The 19,792-nt window shown below is 50.0% G+C and overlaps 10 protein-coding genes across 10 annotated transcripts; 3 read left to right on the forward strand and 7 right to left on the reverse strand.

The window, feature by feature from the left end:
• Window positions 1-1,257: 1,257 nt before the first annotated feature.
• On the reverse strand, window positions 1,258-2,593 carry J4E82_005073 (uncharacterized protein; the record flags this gene model as incomplete). The annotated part of the gene is made up of 4 exons (XM_051731343.1): window positions 1,258-1,789; window positions 1,840-2,021; window positions 2,070-2,319; window positions 2,364-2,593. The coding sequence occupies 4 exons, from the start codon at window positions 2,591-2,593 to the stop codon at window positions 1,258-1,260; spliced, it is 1,194 nt and encodes a 397-aa protein (XP_051588781.1).
• A 1,670-nt stretch (window positions 2,594-4,263) lies between these two features.
• On the forward strand, window positions 4,264-5,610 carry J4E82_005074 (uncharacterized protein; the record flags this gene model as incomplete). The annotated part of the gene is made up of 6 exons (XM_051731344.1): window positions 4,264-4,395; window positions 4,494-4,728; window positions 4,792-4,932; window positions 4,992-5,109; window positions 5,177-5,245; window positions 5,301-5,610. 6 exons carry the CDS (start codon window positions 4,264-4,266, stop codon window positions 5,608-5,610), a joined length of 1,005 nt encoding a protein of 334 aa, XP_051588782.1.
• Window positions 5,611-6,539: 929 nt separating this feature from the next.
• Window positions 6,540-6,908, reverse strand: J4E82_005075 (uncharacterized protein; the record flags this gene model as incomplete). The annotated part of the gene is made up of 3 exons (XM_051731345.1): window positions 6,540-6,596; window positions 6,647-6,748; window positions 6,804-6,908. 3 exons carry the CDS (start codon window positions 6,906-6,908, stop codon window positions 6,540-6,542), a joined length of 264 nt encoding a protein of 87 aa, XP_051588783.1.
• A 995-nt stretch (window positions 6,909-7,903) lies between these two features.
• On the reverse strand, window positions 7,904-8,206 carry J4E82_005076 (uncharacterized protein; the record flags this gene model as incomplete). Its single annotated transcript, XM_051731346.1, has 1 exon — window positions 7,904-8,206. The coding sequence occupies one exon, from the start codon at window positions 8,204-8,206 to the stop codon at window positions 7,904-7,906; it is 303 nt and encodes a 100-aa protein (XP_051588784.1).
• A 704-nt stretch (window positions 8,207-8,910) lies between these two features.
• Window positions 8,911-9,359, reverse strand: J4E82_005077 (uncharacterized protein; the record flags this gene model as incomplete). Its single annotated transcript, XM_051731347.1, has 2 exons — window positions 8,911-8,967; window positions 9,033-9,359. The coding sequence occupies 2 exons, from the start codon at window positions 9,357-9,359 to the stop codon at window positions 8,911-8,913; spliced, it is 384 nt and encodes a 127-aa protein (XP_051588785.1).
• Window positions 9,360-9,789: 430 nt separating this feature from the next.
• On the reverse strand, window positions 9,790-10,965 carry J4E82_005078 (uncharacterized protein; the record flags this gene model as incomplete). Its single annotated transcript, XM_051731348.1, has 3 exons — window positions 9,790-10,450; window positions 10,517-10,836; window positions 10,888-10,965. The coding sequence occupies 3 exons, from the start codon at window positions 10,963-10,965 to the stop codon at window positions 9,790-9,792; spliced, it is 1,059 nt and encodes a 352-aa protein (XP_051588786.1).
• Window positions 10,966-11,509: 544 nt separating this feature from the next.
• Window positions 11,510-12,133, reverse strand: J4E82_005079 (uncharacterized protein; the record flags this gene model as incomplete). The annotated part of the gene is made up of 3 exons (XM_051731349.1): window positions 11,510-11,610; window positions 11,664-11,970; window positions 12,023-12,133. The coding sequence occupies 3 exons, from the start codon at window positions 12,131-12,133 to the stop codon at window positions 11,510-11,512; spliced, it is 519 nt and encodes a 172-aa protein (XP_051588787.1).
• Window positions 12,134-12,783: 650 nt separating this feature from the next.
• CAP2 (F-actin-capping protein subunit beta) lies at window positions 12,784-13,920 on the forward strand (the record flags this gene model as incomplete). The annotated part of the gene is made up of 4 exons (XM_051731350.1): window positions 12,784-12,992; window positions 13,048-13,347; window positions 13,402-13,481; window positions 13,529-13,920. 4 exons carry the CDS (start codon window positions 12,784-12,786, stop codon window positions 13,918-13,920), a joined length of 981 nt encoding a protein of 326 aa, XP_051588788.1.
• Window positions 13,921-16,795: 2,875 nt separating this feature from the next.
• On the forward strand, window positions 16,796-17,602 carry J4E82_005081 (uncharacterized protein; the record flags this gene model as incomplete). Its single annotated transcript, XM_051731351.1, has 1 exon — window positions 16,796-17,602. One exon carries the CDS (start codon window positions 16,796-16,798, stop codon window positions 17,600-17,602), a length of 807 nt encoding a protein of 268 aa, XP_051588789.1.
• A 111-nt stretch (window positions 17,603-17,713) lies between these two features.
• On the reverse strand, window positions 17,714-19,477 carry J4E82_005082 (uncharacterized protein; the record flags this gene model as incomplete). The annotated part of the gene is made up of 2 exons (XM_051731352.1): window positions 17,714-19,281; window positions 19,471-19,477. The coding sequence occupies 2 exons, from the start codon at window positions 19,475-19,477 to the stop codon at window positions 17,714-17,716; spliced, it is 1,575 nt and encodes a 524-aa protein (XP_051588790.1).
• Between the last annotated feature and the right edge of the window lie 315 nt (window positions 19,478-19,792).

The following is a 19,792-nucleotide window of genomic DNA, read 5'->3' on the forward strand; positions in this document are numbered from 1 at the left end:
AGACCGTACCAAGATCTAAGCAGATGCAAGATGAAGCGAAGGAATACGCCTGTTTTCTATAACTGCCTGTCTGAGTAGGCCAAGTGACACACCGATGTTTGTAATTGCTTTTTAGGGGTTTGGAAATTGGAACGCTTGCGGAGGCGTGTTTAGCAGCTCGAAGGAACGCGATGCAGGGTGCCGATGGCGATCAATCTGTTGCGCCGATGGAGGATACAACCTCAAAATCTTTGCGAGGCTGGAGCTTACTTGGAGGACGATGAGACGCAGATGTATTGAGAGCTCAACAGAAGTTTTATGCATTGCGTTTCTGAACTCGACAGATTCCATCATCGTGCTTGGATGCGACTTCCTGATACATAAACATTTGAACAACCATATAGGCACAAGAACACTACTCATACGACCAGCACATTAGAATCCAGCGCACGTGACGTTGTGTCTGGAAAATGAGGCTCTTATACGCCTACTATCTACACCTGCCCAACACCGTAAACCCATCTACTTTCCAAGAGAACGACCAAGCTACACCAAGTCTGACAAGCCCTACGCCTACTTTCCATGCCTACCTCTTTCAGTAATTTGATCGTTTGAGGGGAAAAGTCGACGTGTCGTTTTCGCGTCATCGAGGACAGAATTTTTGCTTATTCCCGCGTAACCTTCCCAATGGACGTACGTGTCGGTGAGCAAGCGACAAGCAATTTTCTCTCTCATTCTCGGCTGGCATTACCAAGCCTTAGCATCTACAATCAACAGAATTCTGTAATGGGTAACTTCGAAGCGGCCAAGCTTTAGAGCCTACAATCGACGGTTACTGTTCAAAGGAATATCGGCGAGGACGAGTCTGTTTCACCGTTGTTGCCGGATTGAGCGCGTTGATCAATGCCGCAAGTTTGGCTGGGCAACGATGGGAAAAGTGTTATTTCCGACGTATTGCCGAAGCATGTGGATGCGGCTTGGGAAGGTTTTAATATAACCGTTTGGCGCCTGCTTTCGATGGCTACTATATGCGGTAGGTAAGAAGGGTTGAATACGAGACAGAGAGGCAATATGTGGAGGAGAACGTGGTGTTGGATTGGTGGATATAGTCCACTAGTCCTAGTCCGTTCTCAAAATTGCCAGCACAAGACATGCCGTCTGCAAAGATGTATAAGAAGCTGTTGGTGATATGTATGGCTATGCTGGAGTACTACCATGGTTGACACAAGACAACAACAACAACAACAACAACAACCAAAAGCTTACATCTGGATCTGCTCACAAGTAGATGTAGCACAAAGGACTGCCCCCTAAGGTATTGAACATATCCCGAATCTTCAGTGTCTCGCCATTGACTCCCATATTCAACGGCTCGTCGATAGTAGCGTCGCGCGTTGGGGGCTTGTTCTGCAACGTCAGAGTACCGGTCACTTTATTCGCCTCTGCTGGGTGGAGCGTCTGCCAGATCCAGTAGATGCGGTCAAGCATAGCGTGATGAAGGAAAAATGCAGGATCATTGACGGAAGAGTAGAGATCCGTCGCGTCACCGCCCATGGTGTAGTGACCTGATGTGTGAAGACCGAGGAAGCCATCTGGGTATCGTCCTTGGATTTCGACCCAGAAATCGCGGTGGGTTCGCGAGCCCGCACCAATGGTTACGTTCAGAAGATTTGCAGTAGTGAACCATTTCTTGGGTATATAAGGACTGATGTCTCGGCGCAGACAGCGGGGATTGTAATCATTAATATCGACTCCCAGATCGGTGAAGCCTTGCATACCAGGCGAGATTGGGCCAATACTCGCTTGCGTACTAGAATTCTGTTAATTCCCTGGGACTGTGAACGTGTGCGATAGTCTCACTTCTTGAAAGGGCCGCTCTCAATGCATCCACCTCCCTTTCCGGAGGGGATAACTATTGTTCGAGCACCTGCAAGACTTCCGTTGTGTGCGAAGTATGCCCCGTCGCCACCCAAGCTGGTATCACTCCCGTCAAAGACGGGTGATTTGTAGATGTTATCGGTATTTGCGAACCAGTTCCAGTACTAGCAAAGTCAGATATGTTAGAGGCTATTGAGTTTTTGGAAACTCACAGGTTGGTATCCCTTGTAGCCACATTCATTTCGTAGAGCTTGCTCATATGCCCATACAAAGTAGCGATGCCAGGTAAGAAAGAGACCATTGCCATGTATGTACATAGTCTGGTTGACATGGATAGCGACAAAGTCATCAAAGCGCGTCTTGGCTGCTGCAGCCCATGACTTGTCAGACTTAGCCGGCAATGTTCGGAGACATTGAACAGCTTTGATATATGCTCTCCGATCAGGCTTGCTCATATAATCCCTTACAAGTCAGTAAGTACATCCTCATAAGTGTGGTGAGCTTACCAGTCCCTCCGGATGGCAGTGTTTGCCAAGGAACAGCCTTTCGGAGCCCTCTTTGACACGGCATCACTGTGTTCAAGCGTCTCGTACGTATGCTGTTGCAGTTGAGCGAGAGCCTCGAGTGGGTCGACTGCTGGGTCTATATCGATGACCGGAGTTGAGTCGAGGGGAACAGCAGCCACGAGATGTCCAGCCAGTAGCTGCACGATAGCTATAGCTTGAAAGAGGCGCATATCGACGAGTTAGCACTTGCTGTGTGCAAGATCTGGCAGCGTAAGGTGAGATCTGGTGATCCAAGTCGCCGGTTATATTCATCGCGAAGTCATCCCTGAATCATACAAGGGCCTTACCGCAAGCGTGCTTCCGATTTCTAAGAACTGTTAACGGAGAAAACGGTTCTTAGGCGAGTCCAGATTGCTGGGTTAGATGAACGCGGGCTAGAGTATGGGGGCGCCTAATCAAGGCTTGCATCCTTCATCCTTTAGTTCGAGATTATCCTGCACTGGAGCCTCGGGTGTTATAACTTATACGGAAGGCGTCTTGCAGGCGAGCCGAAGCCTCGTCCAGTTGTACGGGTCATCTTTGTACTCGGAGTCCCGATTGAACGGGCCGTCAGCACTCTATCGCGTAGCCAGTGTATTGTCATGAACACGTTCACGCTTCCAAAAGCATCCTGTGTAGGAACACTGGAACAACATGCTCTCGAGGCATGATTTCAGTATTTGTTGATGTTGTTCGGTTAATGTGGCGACTGGCAGCCGCGATCAGGGCCTGTTTCGGCAGTGATAATCTTACGCGAAGCGAAGAATGTGCAACGAAATTATTTGTCGACCCTCATAAATCGGTAAGTGAGGTGACATTGATGGGGGTCGCCAAGATGTAGGATTCACAGGATTGTGTTGGATTTAAACGTGCACCCATGGCCAGTCGGACGTCTTCCCGCATCGTGCAGTTGTATCCGGATGTAGCATAAGATCGCCAAAGGATCCGGCTGCTGCTTCTCCCCCTTGTAGTGGACGAGGGACGGGACGGACACGGGAAGACCCTGGCTTCATGTTGAATAATAGCATCCAGAAAAGATGGGTACATACCTAGGTACTGAACAAAAACTTCGAAGCTGGTGAACCTTTTTAAGGGTTACGGTGCATAGATGTGTGCTGCTTGAATACTTGAGATATTTTAAAGAATACAATAGAAGTCTGGCTCTTTCATTTGAAATATAATATAGCTGTATCGGCTCATGGATTAAACTGAAATTTGCCACCTGGAGAGACCAATCCATAATGGAGTGACGGATTTCCGGGACTTGTTGCGTTCCACCGTCCCGAGGCCTGGTTAGCCCAGACCCACCCTTCCTGTAACCTCACATCCAGGAGCTAGCCCATTCCCGTCCCTCATCGAAGCGAGCTTAGCCATCGATACTTGTTGAGACGACTCATGGTTCCGGTAGACCCTCATCCACTCGTCGACCTATTACGCTGGGCCGACCCTTCCCTAGTACCTCCTGGTTGGCCTGATGAGCTAGTCTGTAAATGTGATCTCTGCCGATGCTTACTGTATGCAGACGGAGGTGCAGGTCGCATGTTTCCCATGCGTTGTGAACAACCCAACTCATTTTAAAAAAGCAAAGCCTTTGAATGGTCTTCCAAGAAATCTCCGCACAGTGGATGCCCCGTCTCGTGGTGGACAGGTCAAAGGACCAATGAACGAACTCCTACACAACCTTCTAGAACACTGCTACCGTGCTTCACACTTGATGGAATAGATTCCTTGTCATGCTGGGCGTGAGGAACAGGAAGGCAACATGTATCATAACGCATCCTTCTATTGGAAACTGTGCATATGATATTGTCGTTTGTTCGCCTTAGATTCACTTTAAAAAACTCTTTTTTCTTTTGTAACCATGGCGCCACAGAACACTGACCCAGCGAGAGCCGCAGAAAGCAACTTGGGCTACCTCCTCGGCGTCACAGCAACCTTCCATGTTGTAGCCCTGGTCTTCGTTGCAATGCGGCTGTACGCACGTGTCATCATCGTGAAGGCATTTGGCAAAGATGATGCCCTTATAATAGCGTCAACGGTGAGACGATATGACCAATCATGCTCGACTGCTTTCCTGACTATGTTCGATAGGTCTGTGTCTTTCTCGGCGGTATGGTGACCTACATCTTGGCCGCCCAACACGGCCTGGGACGCCATACCGATACTCTTGAGAAGGAAGACCATCATGAGTACCTGAAGTTGACCTTCATACAAGCGATAGTATCTACCATTGGTGGAATGGCTTTCCTCAAACTCTCCGTCGGGTTCTCACTCCTTCGTCTCAAAGTTCCCACCTTGTACACCAGAATGCTCTGGTCGCTTATCGGTAAGTCTCCTCACCTACAATAACCCCAGAACAATCTAAGAGAGCAAATACTGAGCTTCGAAGCCTTCGTTTGTCTTTATACAGTGGTCTCGTGGGGAGAGTGGGCTGCTGTTTGCAAGCCCATAGCCGGCTTTTGGAACAAAGACCTCAAGCCAACATGCTTGGCCGTGAACATCCACAAAGGCTTCGCGCTAATGAACACAAGTAAGCATGTGTTTACTCCTCAAAAATCTGTTTTCGATGACTGACTAGGCCATATGAAGCGTGCAATATCTTAACTGATATCTGTTTCGCATCTATTCCCGTGCCCATCATATTAGGGTTACAGATGAAACAAAGGACTCGCATCTACCTTATCCTCGTTCTAAGCTTGGGCTACATGTAAGAATCCGCAATCTCAACGCTAATGACTTTCGAGGTCCATGTGTAAGAGCTGACCGTAGTTAAGAGCAGTAATCATGGGTATCGTTAAGACGGTCGTCCAAAACACAAAGAGGGGTGATCCTGATCAGTCATTGTTCGTTTTAACTTCTACGTTTGCGTCAGTATTATGTTCACTAAGACTCGGGCAGCACGAACGATATACAGTTTTGGGGTTTCCTCCAGGTAAACATCGGTATCATAGCCGCATGTGCGCCTTCACTCAAGCCCATCGTCGGTGGCATCCTCCATCTCCCGTCAACTCAGCAGTCCAAAACTCGAAGCAATTTTGCTACGGGCTCGAACAGCCATCCCAACAAATCCAGAATACAGAGCCGGATACGGATTCAGAGCAAGGGATGGATGCGGACAGATAGCGAGATCGAGCTCGATGGAGCAGAGTCTTTCGGCAGCGAGACACATATAACGAGCAATAAGGATGATCGCTCTGGTAGCCACTGAGATGATAACGTCCCAGTAAGGAACCATGAGGCCAAAGAGGCGGCGTTTCTTGCAGTCAATACAACAAGCTAATGCTAATAGTTAACAAAGACGCTGACTTTTCATGAGTTATGTAGGAAATCGAGCTGCTTCGTAGTCGGCGAACAGCGGGTGCGTGCCACTGAACGTGAAAATAGAAAACCTCGGGCCGGAGCTCAATCTCAATCTCGATGACGTTGTTTGATAGTTATGTGAGAAGACGTGTTCGATGTAAGAAGATTACCCAGGTTTGCGATTTCGATGCAAATGTCTTGCTTGGATTCCCCGAGGCAGGAGCGACCTCGTTAGGGGTTTGCAAAGTTGAGGGTTGGGAAAAAGCCCGCGTCGAGCGAGACAGCTGTCACGCAGCGTGATGTGACTTCTGAGTTGCATGCACAACCTACAAACAGCCGTGCGATGCCAGCTATGTGATTTGCGAATACCGAGCAATCTGGTAGTGGATATCGAGGATATCGCCGATGTAACGCTGGGAAGAGCGATACCTAGGTAGCCTCGGGAACATGCGGGCACCAGCGGGATCTCACCCGCCCGTCGCTTCCCCACCCATGCTCTCTCTACACGACTTCACTCCGTCACCTCAGGGCATCGCGTACCTTAGTTCAAGGAGACAGCGATACCGCTACATTTGTGTTGGCGATGGTAGACTCATTATCATGGCGCGCTCCGGGTCCTAATGGCAGCGTTTGGGCTATATTATGCCGTCTATATACGCGGAGGCGTCACCACAAAAAGCATGCAGAGGGGAGTAAGAAGCAAGGAGGTTCAGTTTGTACTGTCTGGATTGTTCAAATATGGCCAAACTGCCCCGTTCGCGTTCTGTCGACAGCGTGCAGTCAATATATGAAGACTTCCACCGAGCTTATAGCCATGACTGACAAGACGTCCGTACTCTATTTGCCAGGATTGTAGCTTGAGCCACCCCTACCATCGTTGTAGTAGGTCGAGCCCTAAGATTATGTCAACAAAAGTTTGTTTGTCTGGCATAATTTCGACATACGTTAGGGTTGCTGTAGTAGTACGAGCCGTTGGTGTTGGAGTAGTGGTAAGAGTTGGAGTTTGAGGCGCCAGAGCCGTAGTCGCGAGAGCAGTAGTGGTTTCCCTATAAACGATCTTAAGCACACATGTAGGAGGGTGGCGAAAGCATGAGAGCCTACCTGGTCGTTGGTACCGGAGCTGGTGGTAGTATAGCCTCCACTGCCGCTGTTGCCCGCCGAAGTCGAGCCGGAGCTTGAAGAGTTGGAAGTGTTCTGGGAAGACATGATTATCCTCTAAGTGTTGTCTACTGTTGATGCTTCCAGGTTCAAGTAATGGTCGAGCTCGATTCTGGTCGTGCAGGAAAAAGAACAGAAAGAGGGTCTTTCGGTAACTCTGGCTGACGCGGGGTCGACCCTCTAGGTAGCAACTACCAGGAGGCGGTCGACGCTTTCCCCGTTCTAATCTCATGAGCTTCGCCACACGGAACGCGCTACCACCGGTACCAACGGTCGAATTCTATCGCGCCATCACGAGTTGCCAGGTGAAACTTGTTATTACCACAGTCTCGGAGTGATGATGTGACAATCAGACTGCGCGACTAACATTACAGTGCACGTCTAATTGACATACGGTACCAGGAGTCATTCTCACTCGGAACGAAGCAGAAGATTCCAGTTGGGATGTCATGTTAATGGCCACTATGAGTGGTTCGTTTAGATCAACTCGAAAGTTTCTCACGGTTTGATCATCCAGCTCTCAATCACTCTTCTTTATATCCCATACGCTTTGTATTCCTTCGACGCCAATACTGACCCCGTATAATCTACATGCGAGGAAGAGGGAAAGACACTGCTGCCGTTTTATGCGTGGTTGAGCAAACGAGAGCACAGGTTCTCTAAGATAACGTACAAAGCACACCCCAAAAGGTGTTTGTCAGTGCACCCCGCCCACCTCTTACCGCTGTTGTGATGGCGACATCTGTAAAGAATTTCCAATTCGAGCAAGCTCCACCAGCTCGACGGCTGCCTCATGTTGTTCTCTTTTCCTCTTTATCCTGTACCACACACCAAACACGACGAACCCTACAACGATCGACAAGCCCACTGCGGAGATGACGATGAAGGAGACGATGGCGGCGGTTGTGGATTGATGTTGTTCGGTGAGCTGCGTTGGTTCGGGGTCGAAGACACTCATCGTTGTCTGTTGGTAATTGTTCAGAAAGTGATGTAGCGCTGGTATTGACGCCTTGGTCGTTTTGGTTCAAAGCAGCCACAGTAAGCTACTGAGACACTTGTTCGTTTGATATCTGAAGCTTATGCCGTAAGTTGTATGTCGAGACTGTCGGTGCAGGCGGTATCGTGTCCCTCCAGATGAGCGAAGGACCGTCGAGGATGGCAATGCCACGGTTTCGCAGATCTTTCCACCGTGCCTTGCTGCGCAAGTTCGCCCAACGAATAAGGGCAACTGCGATGAAGGTCTGAAAGAGAATGATGCTGGTGACACCGATTATGATCCAGAGGAGCGGCCAATCAGTACCGTGGTGCGCTGTTGTTGCGTGAGTGGATATTGGGAGCGCCGGCATTGTTGAGAATGTGTTGCAGTGAGACCGGTCGTCTGATGGTGAGGACTGAAAAGAGGGGATGCGAGGTTATTGGTGATGTGAGGAAATCCTGCGCATGTATGAAATGTGATCAAGTGAAGGTGAGTGGGCTGAAATGGCGAGATTACGAATCTCTCGTCGTTCGTTGGAGTGACCAGACACAGATGTATCGATGCGCCAGGTACAGGAGCATTGGATTTGTTTACGGGGCGACATCATGTCCACCATTTTCTCCAGATTCGTTTGCTCGTCACGACGTCAGCTGCAAACGAGTCTGTCGTGCGTTTGCTCTCCTTCCCCTAATCACACCGCCTCTGTGTCTGCAATGACTACTTATCATAATCATCTTGTTGCAGTCCCTCAGTACGATACATGAAGAAAAGGCGGTAGACAAGATGTTTGCTGCAATGATTATAGCCACAGCAGTACTCTGTTATGGATAAGCGTAGGAGTGGCCGCAAGTACTTGTGCCGAACGTGCTGAATGCCACACTGGAAATGAGAATCTTGGGCGCCGGAATGCAAGACCACCGAGCAGATACATCGAAGTCCTGCATGTGGTTGCTGGACCGATTGATATTCCCTTGCCATAGGACTGCCCAACCTCTAGGGTAACTTCGTATACGTGACTCTTTGCAATGCAAACAGAGCCCTTTCTGATTTTCGTCGCACTTTGCATCGACACCATCACATCTTCTCCTTCTCCCTCACAGGACTCAGTATCGGGCGAAACGCCTTGATCTGCTACAAAGTTCGTCAGCATCTTCCATCATAAGCTCAGACTAGTGTTCGAATACACCAAAACATACCTTACCAACCCAGCCCCCCTCACCACGCTCCAGTCTATCCGCACTTCTCCAATCCAGCGCCTTGTCTCGAGTTCTTGTATCCTTCCCTGCGAATCCTCTCCAACATACGATCTTTCCCAGGATAGCGAAGACCGCATACAAGGCTAGAACGGCGACCATATAGTTTACGACAAGAAGAAGTACGTAGCTCACACCGAACAAGTTGTCGCGCGTACAAAAACCAGGACCTAGGTTCCAGGAGCGGATTGCAGGGTCGATCAGCTGAGCTATGTTCATTGGACATCTGTGGAGTGTTGGGTAGTCGGGGAAAGGTGTTGAAGGCGACATTGTCTAGTTGGTGGCTCTAGAAACTGACCGACAAGATGTTGGAGACAACGGTTTATGTTGTTGCTGTGAGGTAGAGAGTGAGTTTGGTTTGATTGTTCAGGAGTTTGTTTGACATGACCGCGGCTATGTTGGCCGGTGCGGTAATTTGAGTTCTTGAGTTGGTGTTACACTGTAGCCACCGGGTTGTTTACTGTGCCACTTCCCTGCCTTACTCATTATAAGGTTTGTGTGGCGCCACTCTATCTGTCGTGTTGCGAAACGCGTGTCTTTGTTTCACATAGATGACGTATGCTTTGCGCATCGGCATTTAGACGGAACGTAAATGCTAAAGTGCTGATATGGAACGAATCGTTTGAGAGGGCTTGGAATGCAATGGAAAAATACTGGTGCAGTTTTGTTAGCAAGAGTGCTCAATATGCAGTTTCCACATTCAGTCTTTCCATCTCCCACTCCACCCCTCCTTTGTCGCCATCCCTTCCCTGTCCTCATCGCCGCCATCAACATAGCCAAAGTATTTCCTTGGCCATATGTTCAGCCCAATCTTCTCTCCTTCGTCCACCGGGAGTCCGGCATGCACTACCCTCCGATCACCCTTTCCGTCTTTATCCAGATTAACCCAAAACACCGCGTTCCCCCGCATCGGCTTGAATTTGATGCCCTTGGCTTCTCCGTTCATCTCACCTTGCGCTATCCTGTCATTGTATGTACCATCCAGGATGTTGGGCAACGAAGGTTCGACAAGAGGAAAGTACGTATAACCCTCTGTACAATTGTCGCGTAGGAAAACGAAAAATGAAGCGATGCGATTGAAGTATACCTGCTTGCCATCTTCGAGACTAGTGATCTGGTGTTCAGGCCAGAAGTCTGTATGTAGGTCGTACTTTTGGCTAGGGAAGTACCGTACGAGTTGCGGAATACTGAAGGGTTCCGAGGGGAGGAGCATAGAGCCCATGAACTTTCGTGCGCGGCTCAGAAGACACAAGACTAGCGGATCATTCATAGGGAGGGGCGCAGACTGAGAGGTGCGGCCTGTGACGCGTTGGGTACTGCCTCGTGAACGGCTGATGAAGGATTCGGCAAATTCTGGGGAGCTGGAGAAGTATTAGCTGCGGTCGTGAGTGAGCTCCAGCTTGGGGCAGAAAGGCGAGAATACCTACCCAAGTTTGATGAGCTCTTCTGCTTCCTGCGCAGACGTGAAGTTGTTGATATAGATCAGGAGAGGATCGAGAGATATGATCTCGGTCGTGTATTGGTGGCCTTCGCACGCTTTCAGTAAATCCCCTGGGCTTAGAGTTCCGTCCAAGTTGACTGCTGGCGTAGCCTCCCATAACCTAGCAGGGAGATACACATCAAGTCGCCTGGGCAAGTATGAACGCAGTACAGGAAGGAGTGGCTGCCGAAAACCCAAGTACAAAGCGAGAACAGCTGAAAGAGGGATGGAGAACGAGAGGAAAGCTTTTGTGGTATAATTGCCACCCTTCAAATGCATGTCAGCTAGGTTTGGGTACGAAGCATGAGTGTGTCTCACAAGCCTTGACTTGTTTTCCATCAACGACGGCATTGCGTTGTCTATGAGTCTCTTTGCTTCTCGATTGCGTCGCGTCATATTGTGGTTATGGAATGAGCTGTTTTAATTGTAATGACTGTTGTCATTAGTTCGACAGAGGTGTAGTGAATGGTAGCGTAAATACTATGCGTAGATGAGCTGCGTCGGACTGGAGAATCTGGGTAATATCCGGCTAGACGACCCCAGACCAGGGTGTATGCGCATCGGCACGCATACAGTGCTTGCTGGATGTCGAACCAGAGGGAAAGACTGCAAAATATCCATATTTCTTAAAAGATTACGTTTCGGCATGAAGAAATGTATTGGAGGTGCGCAATGTGCGGTTGCAATTGCTAACATGCGAATGATGCAACTGCCTTACGCCGTTTGTGAAAACCATGCATGTTTCCCTAACACTCCATAATGCCATGCTGAGATGAGAATGAATCTTTTCATTACACGAGCCCTTGAGAACCAGTCCTTTTCGCCATTGTGCGCTACGTCACTAGAAGAAGACATCGCGCAACGCCTTCTCACAGCCGGGGTCAGAAAGGAACATGGCTTGATCAAAGAAAAGTAACAGTAGCCCAAACCGAGAGGAAACCTAGACGACATCGTCCACAATCTCCTCCTTAGGCTCGGCTGGGTCGATCTTCATCGGCGAACCGTCAGGGTTGAGGTCCTCGTCAGACTCCTCCTTAACAGCTATGGTGTGTTAGCTTTGCACTACATCTGTTCTTACCCGGAGGCGGACTTACTATCGGCACTCAAGTTCTTCTTGCCGCGGGTGGCCTTCTTCTTGGGCGAAGACTCGCCGTCGACATCCTGCTTCTTGGGGGCGCGCTTGCGGGGGGTCTTCTTAGGAGTTGCAGCGTCTGCGCCCTCTTCGCCGTCATCCTCCTGCTTGGCAGCAGTAGCCTTCTTGCGAGGGGTTTTCTTTGGGGTGACTGGGGCGGTGCCATCGGCAGTGGGGGTCATCAACTTGAGCTTGATCTTGGCCCAGGCGTTGCTAGCAGAGCGCGGGTTGCTCATTCCAGCATAGCCAGCGAGCTTCTCGTAGTCAATCTACGATGACTATGAGTATTGCACTAGAAGAGGAGACAGACTAGACACATACCTCTGGAGGACCAGACTTGAGAGACTGCATAGCCCATCCGAGGAGCTGTAGCTCGCGCTCGGTGAACTGGGGAGAAGAGCCATTGGCGGCGGCGTTGTCGTTGTCAGACATTCTCAACTGTTGGTTTCTGTTTGGCTGCTGGTCGAAATATTTCGTTGTCACAGATGGATGATAGAAGATAAAAAAGAGGCGTAAAGGTAGACTATGTTCTCGAGAGAAGCTCACTAGCGCGACGATGAAGATGGCGGCCAGGTGAAAGTGAGAGATTATCGAAGATGGCCGCACACAGATACAGAATGCAACCTCACCTACGTTTCCATGATGAGATTTCTGAAACGAGCACATCCTATTGGTCACGCACCAGCAAACGCGTACATGTGCGTGATGTCGAGGCGAGGCGAGGGTGAATTGCGATGGTCTCACATCAGGCTTGGGCAGGGGGCAATATCACTGGGGACGATGCCGTACTAGCCGTAGGAGGTTCATCCTCTGGCATGTTTGATGATCAGAGTTCGTGGAGGTGAGCCCAGCTTGGTGTGCTTGGATGTGAGAGATACCCTTTGATGTGGTGATAGTTACAGGGGAAGCCACAAGGCAGCTCTGTTCTTTCCCGATGGAGACAGCCGCGATTGCTGGGTGAAGGAGAAAGCAGCAAGCCGCCACTACCACAAACCTGTCAACAACATTCTTTATAAGACAAAAGCCGGCGACGACCAAAAAGAGAGTAACAGTGAGGTTGAGTGGAGTGACGCGCTACCAAGATGGGCCGCCGGGTGAGCTACTACACGCATGACTCGTGGGACCCGGACGCAGTGCCAACACCCGAATCGCCGACAGAGGAGCCGCTGGAGATTGAGGGGCCAGGCCTGGGAGCTAAACGATACTCGAGCAACCCGACCCTGATCACGCCCGACCGCTACCTTCCCAAGACACGGATCAGAATCATGGCGGACCCTATCGACAGTGCCCTGTGGGTCGCATTGCACCCCGCATTCCCCATGTTTGTAGCTAACAGCTCGTCCTAGCGACCTCCTGCGCCGACTGAACCCAAAGGACGTTAAGCGCAATGTCGACCACATTATCCAGCTCAACCCCTCGCTCGAAGAAGACCTGCTTGAATCCGTCGACATCCCGCTTACCGTGAAGAAGTGCTCCAAGACGAAGCGCGACTTCCTGTGCTGCGACTACAACCGCGACGGCGACAGCTGGAGGAGTCCATGGAGCAATGAGTTCGAGCCGCCCATTGAGGAGGGTGTCACACCTAGTGATCGTGTCCGTAAGATGGAGGTCAAGGCGAACGAGGCCTTTGACGTGTACAGGGAGCTGTGAGTCTATGCAGAGTAAAGGCGTGGCCGGTGGAGCGTGGCTGATACCGACAGGTACTTCGAGGGCGGCATATCGAGTGTCTACCTGTGGGACATGGACGATGGCTTCGCGGGATGTGTTCTGCTGAAGAAGGGTATGCAATCTTTCTCGTGTGCCACCGTCACATGCTAATGCAGGCAGCCGTCAACCCTACCCCCAAGAGCTCTGGCAGCTGGGACAGCATTCACGTATTCGACGCCCAAGACCGCGCACGCACCTCTCACTACAAGCTCACCTCTACTGTCATCCTGTCCCTCGGCACCGACAGCGAAACACTCGGCGGTCTTGACTTATCCGGTAATATGGTGCGCCAAGTCGAAGCCGACATGGCTGTTGAGGATGACACCTCGCACGTCGCCAACATTGGCAAGATGGTCGAGGATATGGAGCTCAAGATGCGCAATCTGCTGCAGGAGGTGTACTTTGGAAAGGCCAAGGACGTTGTCGGAGATCTGAGGAGCATCCCATCGCTCAGCCAGACAAACCGCGACCGTGCGACACAGAGGGAGATGATCAACAGCATGGGTCGGTAGGATGAGCATGGTTGCACATGGAGATGAACAGTGTGGCATAGATAATATCGAATCAATCCTAGCTCCAGCGGTATACCCACGAGGACTGGACTATCTCATTCAACAAATGGGCATCAACTTTCTTCTCTGGCAGAGGCAATATATGGTCTAGTGGAGCTACTACGCTCCAATACCCAAGCAACGATTACACTTTCCCCAGGCCAATGCACGGCACTGCGTCACGCTCAATCCTCCAAGTACCGCCTTTTCATAGGAACATGACGACAGACCCTACATTGATGTGTGCACTACTTTCTTCGAGCGCGGCGCCGCCAGGTGACCAAGTTGCGTAAGAGAAGACAAGACAACCAGAATACCGCTTAAAGAGTACACTGCAGGATGACTTCCACCTTTCTTCCATCCTCTTTAGTGAGTCTTGCTTTAAGATTCTCAATGGCCGCAGTAAACTCTGTGTCCCTGAGATGGGTCCTGTCGGTCCTGTCCCGGGTAGCGAGTTGAACACACTCCAAGCCTTGTAGTAACTCACAAGCCTCCACCAATTTGTCTAACCCGAGAACGTTCTTAGAATAACAGTCGAAGAGTAAGCCGACACGCCTGTCAAAACACCAACCTTAGCCTTCTTGGAAAGATATTTCCTTCACATGCGCCCTGATGTGCGGCGGTGAGGTCTTTGTCCAGGCAGTGAGCTCTGCTGGATGGATGAACTCATAGGTGACAGAGCGACGGCTCAAAATCGTTGTCTCCGCGTACAGTTGACGACACGTAGACGGTATACCAAACCGGGCCTTGGCCTCGTAGCGAGTGATAGGGCAGGCGTGTTGTGGAAGAAAGTAATCGATATATAGGATGCTCTCATAGACACGGAATCGCACAGCGTCGAAAACGTAGTTGTAGATTCGATTGCGGAGCTCGGCAGGTAGTCGCAGTAGCAGTGAGTCTCGTGCGTTCCGCTCAGTGCTAGAACAGGGAGTCAGTCGCCCATCTCATCTCACCTAGTTGACACCAGTCTTACATGCGGGCTTGATACTCCGACGACGTAGGACGAAATGAGTTGCTTATCGTTGATGGAGTCTCCGCCTTCGCAGATGTAGGGTGGCGTGTAGGTGAGTGATTGCATAGGAAAGGTCAAATAGGTAATCTAAAGGTTACCTGAGTCAAAGCTTTATAAAGCGCACTCGCGTTTTCCGTTTGCAATGGAACATATACCGCGTACGTCATTGCTTTCCTCAGACTACGATCCCTTTGACTGAAGCGCTCGGACTACACCGGTCATATCAACTCGACCTCTCTGTTGCTCGACTCACCAAGCAATCCATCGATAATGGCGCCCACGACACGCTCCCAATCTGCCAAGATGAAGAAGCCAGCCTCGAATATACTTCAACCCTCAAAGGTCAACAAACGCTCGCGTCCACGTACAAGGGTCGCGTCTAGGAAGCCTACAAAGTCGAAGAACCTTAATGGGTCGCAACAAATTAGTAGACTAAAGCCTCCACGAGGTCGCACTTACCCCTTGAAGCATCTCGAGAATGGACTTGTCAGCATGGAAACAACTCCTGACTACCTAGTTGAAACGTGGGGATGGTATTCCTACGCTAGCAATTTCTCTACTGACTTGCTCAGGATCCAAAAGAACGCCACGGACTCCCCTCTACTTCGACTACCTGCAGAGATCAGAAACACGATCTTCCGTTACGCAGTTGGCGGAAACAAAATACGAATTCGGCGCGCAGTCGTCTATCGAACATCAAAAAAATGGCGCGAAAACTCCAACTTACTATGGCACGGCCGAGCGGATCACTTAGACGATCGCCGATTCAAGGATCAAGGCACTGCATTTCACCTCCCAGAAGTCTGCCGTCAGATCTATGCAGAGACTGCTACACTAGGTTACGCCACCAATATCTTCATACTTCCTTATACCCAAGGTCTGCATCAATATTTCGATGAACATCGATCGAATGGTAGGCAACTTCTTGATACGATATGTTTGTGATACATGTGCTGATTTCCCACGCCCATACAGGCATACTTGTTGAATGGCTTACTCAGCGCAATGTTGCCCAGCGCTCGGCGATTCGATCCATAGAGCCTAACTATTATGACCTTTGTCATTATCTTAATGGGACATATCACGGGTCATTCGGAAAAGACTTGCCGGCGCTTGAAGAGATCTATGTTGTGAGATTCAGGTCATCTGCTCGGAGTCACATCACCGAAAAGATTAGGGAAAAGGATGGTCAAGGTGTACGAATTATTTTCAGGGAAGAACCGCTGTAGGTAGATGCCGAACGCTCTCTGGAGGGTCTCAACAGCCTAGATATGACGCTGGGCAGTTACAAAACACCAGCAAGGGCTTGGTGCGCTTGTCTGACAGAGCCCGGAATATTTCATGAGGTTCATCGATTGGTCGATGTAGTAACGATTTGAGTGCTGAGCTGCATGCACGGACAATCTTGATGAACCATCTTCCCAATTTTGTTTGGTAGAACAGGAGAATACAGCAGCAGATTCACAAGTTCCTTGTCTGTGACGATGCGTAGCAGTGCGCAAGTGGTTTGAACACCCCGCCGCACCGCTCATACATTAGCGTCGCCGCCAGCCCGCCTTGTTACCAACCCTTGGTGCCCATGGAGACCGTCACAATATGTCCGAACCCGCCGCTACCCGCCAGACTATGATGTGAATGTGCGGTGAAACAAGGGCTTCTCACATCTTCTGCGCCGCTAGTAGGTGTGAGGTCCGCCGCTGGACTGATACTACTATATATAAAAGTGACGGCCATGTCCATGTTTGAAGTCCATCACAGACTTCCCATCTTCCATCCTAACTAAACATCAATTGAACTCTCCACAAGACTTCTTATTACTTTACAATGGCGCACCAGAACCGTCTCGCAAATGCCCACGTCCTTGTCTTTGGCGGCACTTCCGGGATCGGATATGCCGTTGCCAACATGGCCCTCTCAAATGGTGCATTTGTGACCATATCTGGGTCTACCCAAGCGAAGGTCGATACCAGAGTCGAAATGCTGCGATCCCTGTACCCGGACTACCCAGCCTCTAACGTAGCAGGCTTCGCCGTTGACCTTCTCGACAAAGAGAACCTGGAATCCAATCTGAAGGCTATGCTCGATAAGGCGACCCAGGGCAGCAAGAAGAAGATCGATCATATCGCGTTCCTAGCAGGCGATTCGGTTCAACGGCCCAAGATTGCGGAAATAGATGTCAACACGCTGATGAACGGTTGGACAGTCCGCTTTGTCGCTGCTTGTGTGCTGGCCAAACTCATTGAGACTGGTGATTACATGCACAAGTCTTCCAACAGCTCCATCACAATCACAGGAGGTACAACTACGCACCGTCCAATGCCTGACTGGACCATAACCGCAGCACTTGGTGCAACGCTTGAAGGCCTGGCTCGCGGTCTTGCGGTAGACCTTAATCCCATCCGCACGAACATCGTCAATGCCGGCGCAATCCATACGGAACTATTACAAAAACTGATAGACAGTTCTTCTCCCGAAGCCATCGAGAAGTTCAAGAGAGGAGCTAGTCTGCTGAGAGAGTTTGGAAAACCAGAAGATATCGCAGAGGCGTATGGTTGGGTCATGAAAGACAGATTCGCGAACGGGACAGTGGTAAACAGTGACGGCGGACGTATGCTGGTTGGTCCAGAGTGAGAAGTGCCGAGATTGGACTACTGCGATACAGACACGTAGCATCATGTCTCCTTCGGAGACGCCATTTATTATCAACTGCACCATAAATATTGTCATCGTTACTGGCGCCTTTTATGAGAGATCGACTTCGATACCTCTTCTCTCAACCTCTTGTTTGACGTGATTCCATTTAGTACAATCAGCCAACATACCCTTGAATCCACGCTCTCGTAGACTCTGAAGGTCTTTTACGCTTCTTTGCAAGTCATGCTCTAGCGCTATCTTGAGCTTCAAGCCTAGAAAGCTGAAGACCTCGTTCATGCGTTCGAATACAAGGATAAACAAGTCAATGTCTTCTTTGAAGCTACTATCGTCAGTCAGGCGCCACTGGATAACAAGGACAATGGCTGCCGCATAGAGCGACGATCCGATATGCGCTGAGAGCAAAATATCGATGGATATGCGTGACGTATCTTTGACGAGTTGCGCAATATTACGAGCCGCTGTTACAGCTAGTGTAAACTTTGAAGCTGCCTCCTGCACCGAAAAAGCTGTGTTACTTTGGTAATGAAGTAGAATGGCCATGGTGTCGAGAATGACATGCAGCCAAACGACATGACCGCGGTCAGCTGGGGGCGCTTCTAGGACCGAACTTGCTGGACGCGGAAGACTTAATCGAAATTTCACAATCATATTGTCCAGTGCAGTACAGTCTTCAGCGTATTCGAGGCTGTCCGAAGCGTTGTGTAGGGAATACAGCAGTTCGGAAACTCGACCGAGTAAGACATGTGCAACGATCACATAATGGAAGACGTTCAATGGTCCTTCTGCAGCCTTTACGGATTCTATGAGGCGCGATAGGTTCCTGGTAAATGGCAGGTTGTTAAAAGAGCTGACTTCCAAGTCTGGATCCATGCTCTGAAATAGCGTATCAGCAATCGGTATATCGACCTTGAACTGCATCTCCGGTATCGCGTTAGGCCATCCTGTTGGCCATGAATTCATCCGATCCATTATGAACAGCAACCAAAGTGATCTTCGGTACTCTTCTCGCTCAACTGTCGAGTGAGGTTCTGTTTTGCCAAAAACATATGAGTTCTCATTGTCAATCCTCGCGTTCAATAGATGGTCGCTAGCATCCATACGGTTTAGGCCGAGCACGACTGCTTGTCTCCAAACTTTTCCCAAGAAAAGCCAGCTAGCAGAGTAGTCACCGATGGTCCAAGCATGAAACACAAGAAGTAATACAGCCTGAACTGTGTGCAGAGGATGCTCCGGTTTTCGCCGGGTGAGTTCGTAAGAGAAGCGTGCTTGCTCGTACCAGTCTCTCGAGCGCTTCTGAATGGACTGCTCAGGGTGGTGTCTGGCCGCTACACAGCAGATGGCATACAGAAGAAGTGGTGCGTCTTTCTCCAAGTCGCCACGTTCCAACTTCGCCAGGAAACTCTTCCTATGGAAACAAGGAAAAGTGTGGTACAGGTGCTCGAAAAAGAGCTCGACGAGCTGGAAAATGACATTTTGTGGCGGTAGCTGGAAGCTGTCTATTGTTTGGAAGTCCAGCATATCGTCCAACTGCTCCACAGCAGATGCCGGTGTAGGGTATGGTATACTGAGAGCTATGGATGTTGAAAGGCGAGCACCGGGAAACTGGATGAGGTCCGGTGATTCCAGCTGTATTGGATCGAAGCCAAGAGCAGAAGCTGGTGATGCTGGTGCATGATGCTCTAAACGACTTGTAGATGGTGTGTACTTGTCTCGACTTAACTTCGGCAACGAGTATTCGCACTTGAGATTCCATCTCCTACACAAAGAGCAACTCGGGTGTTCTGCCTACAGTAAGCGACTTATCGTCAGCTCTCGTCCGACATGCGACGATGATGTGGACTTACATCGCATCTCTTTTTACGCTGCCGACAGCTTTTACAGGCCTGCTTGCGTTTACTGACAGAAGCAGGTATGGTTAGTGTCTGCATTGCGCTAAGAGATGACGTTGATGCTGAATAGATGTAGCGTGCATGTAGGTGCGTACGTGGAAAAAACGGAACGGAGTGGGCGCCACGCACTAATCGTTTACGGGTTTAAGCGGATTCGGGCGGATTTAGCTCAGACTCAAGCCCTAAATGTATGTGAGGATACAAGCTTTATGCTTGGGTGATGCAAAGCTTGGAAATTTATCTTGCAGATTCTCGTCGGTAATTATATATAACACAT

Source organism: Alternaria postmessia, assembly GCF_024291825.1.
Source record: "Alternaria postmessia strain BMP 2775 chromosome Unknown scaffold_26, whole genome shotgun sequence".
Taxonomy (NCBI): domain Eukaryota; kingdom Fungi; phylum Ascomycota; class Dothideomycetes; order Pleosporales; family Pleosporaceae; genus Alternaria; species Alternaria postmessia.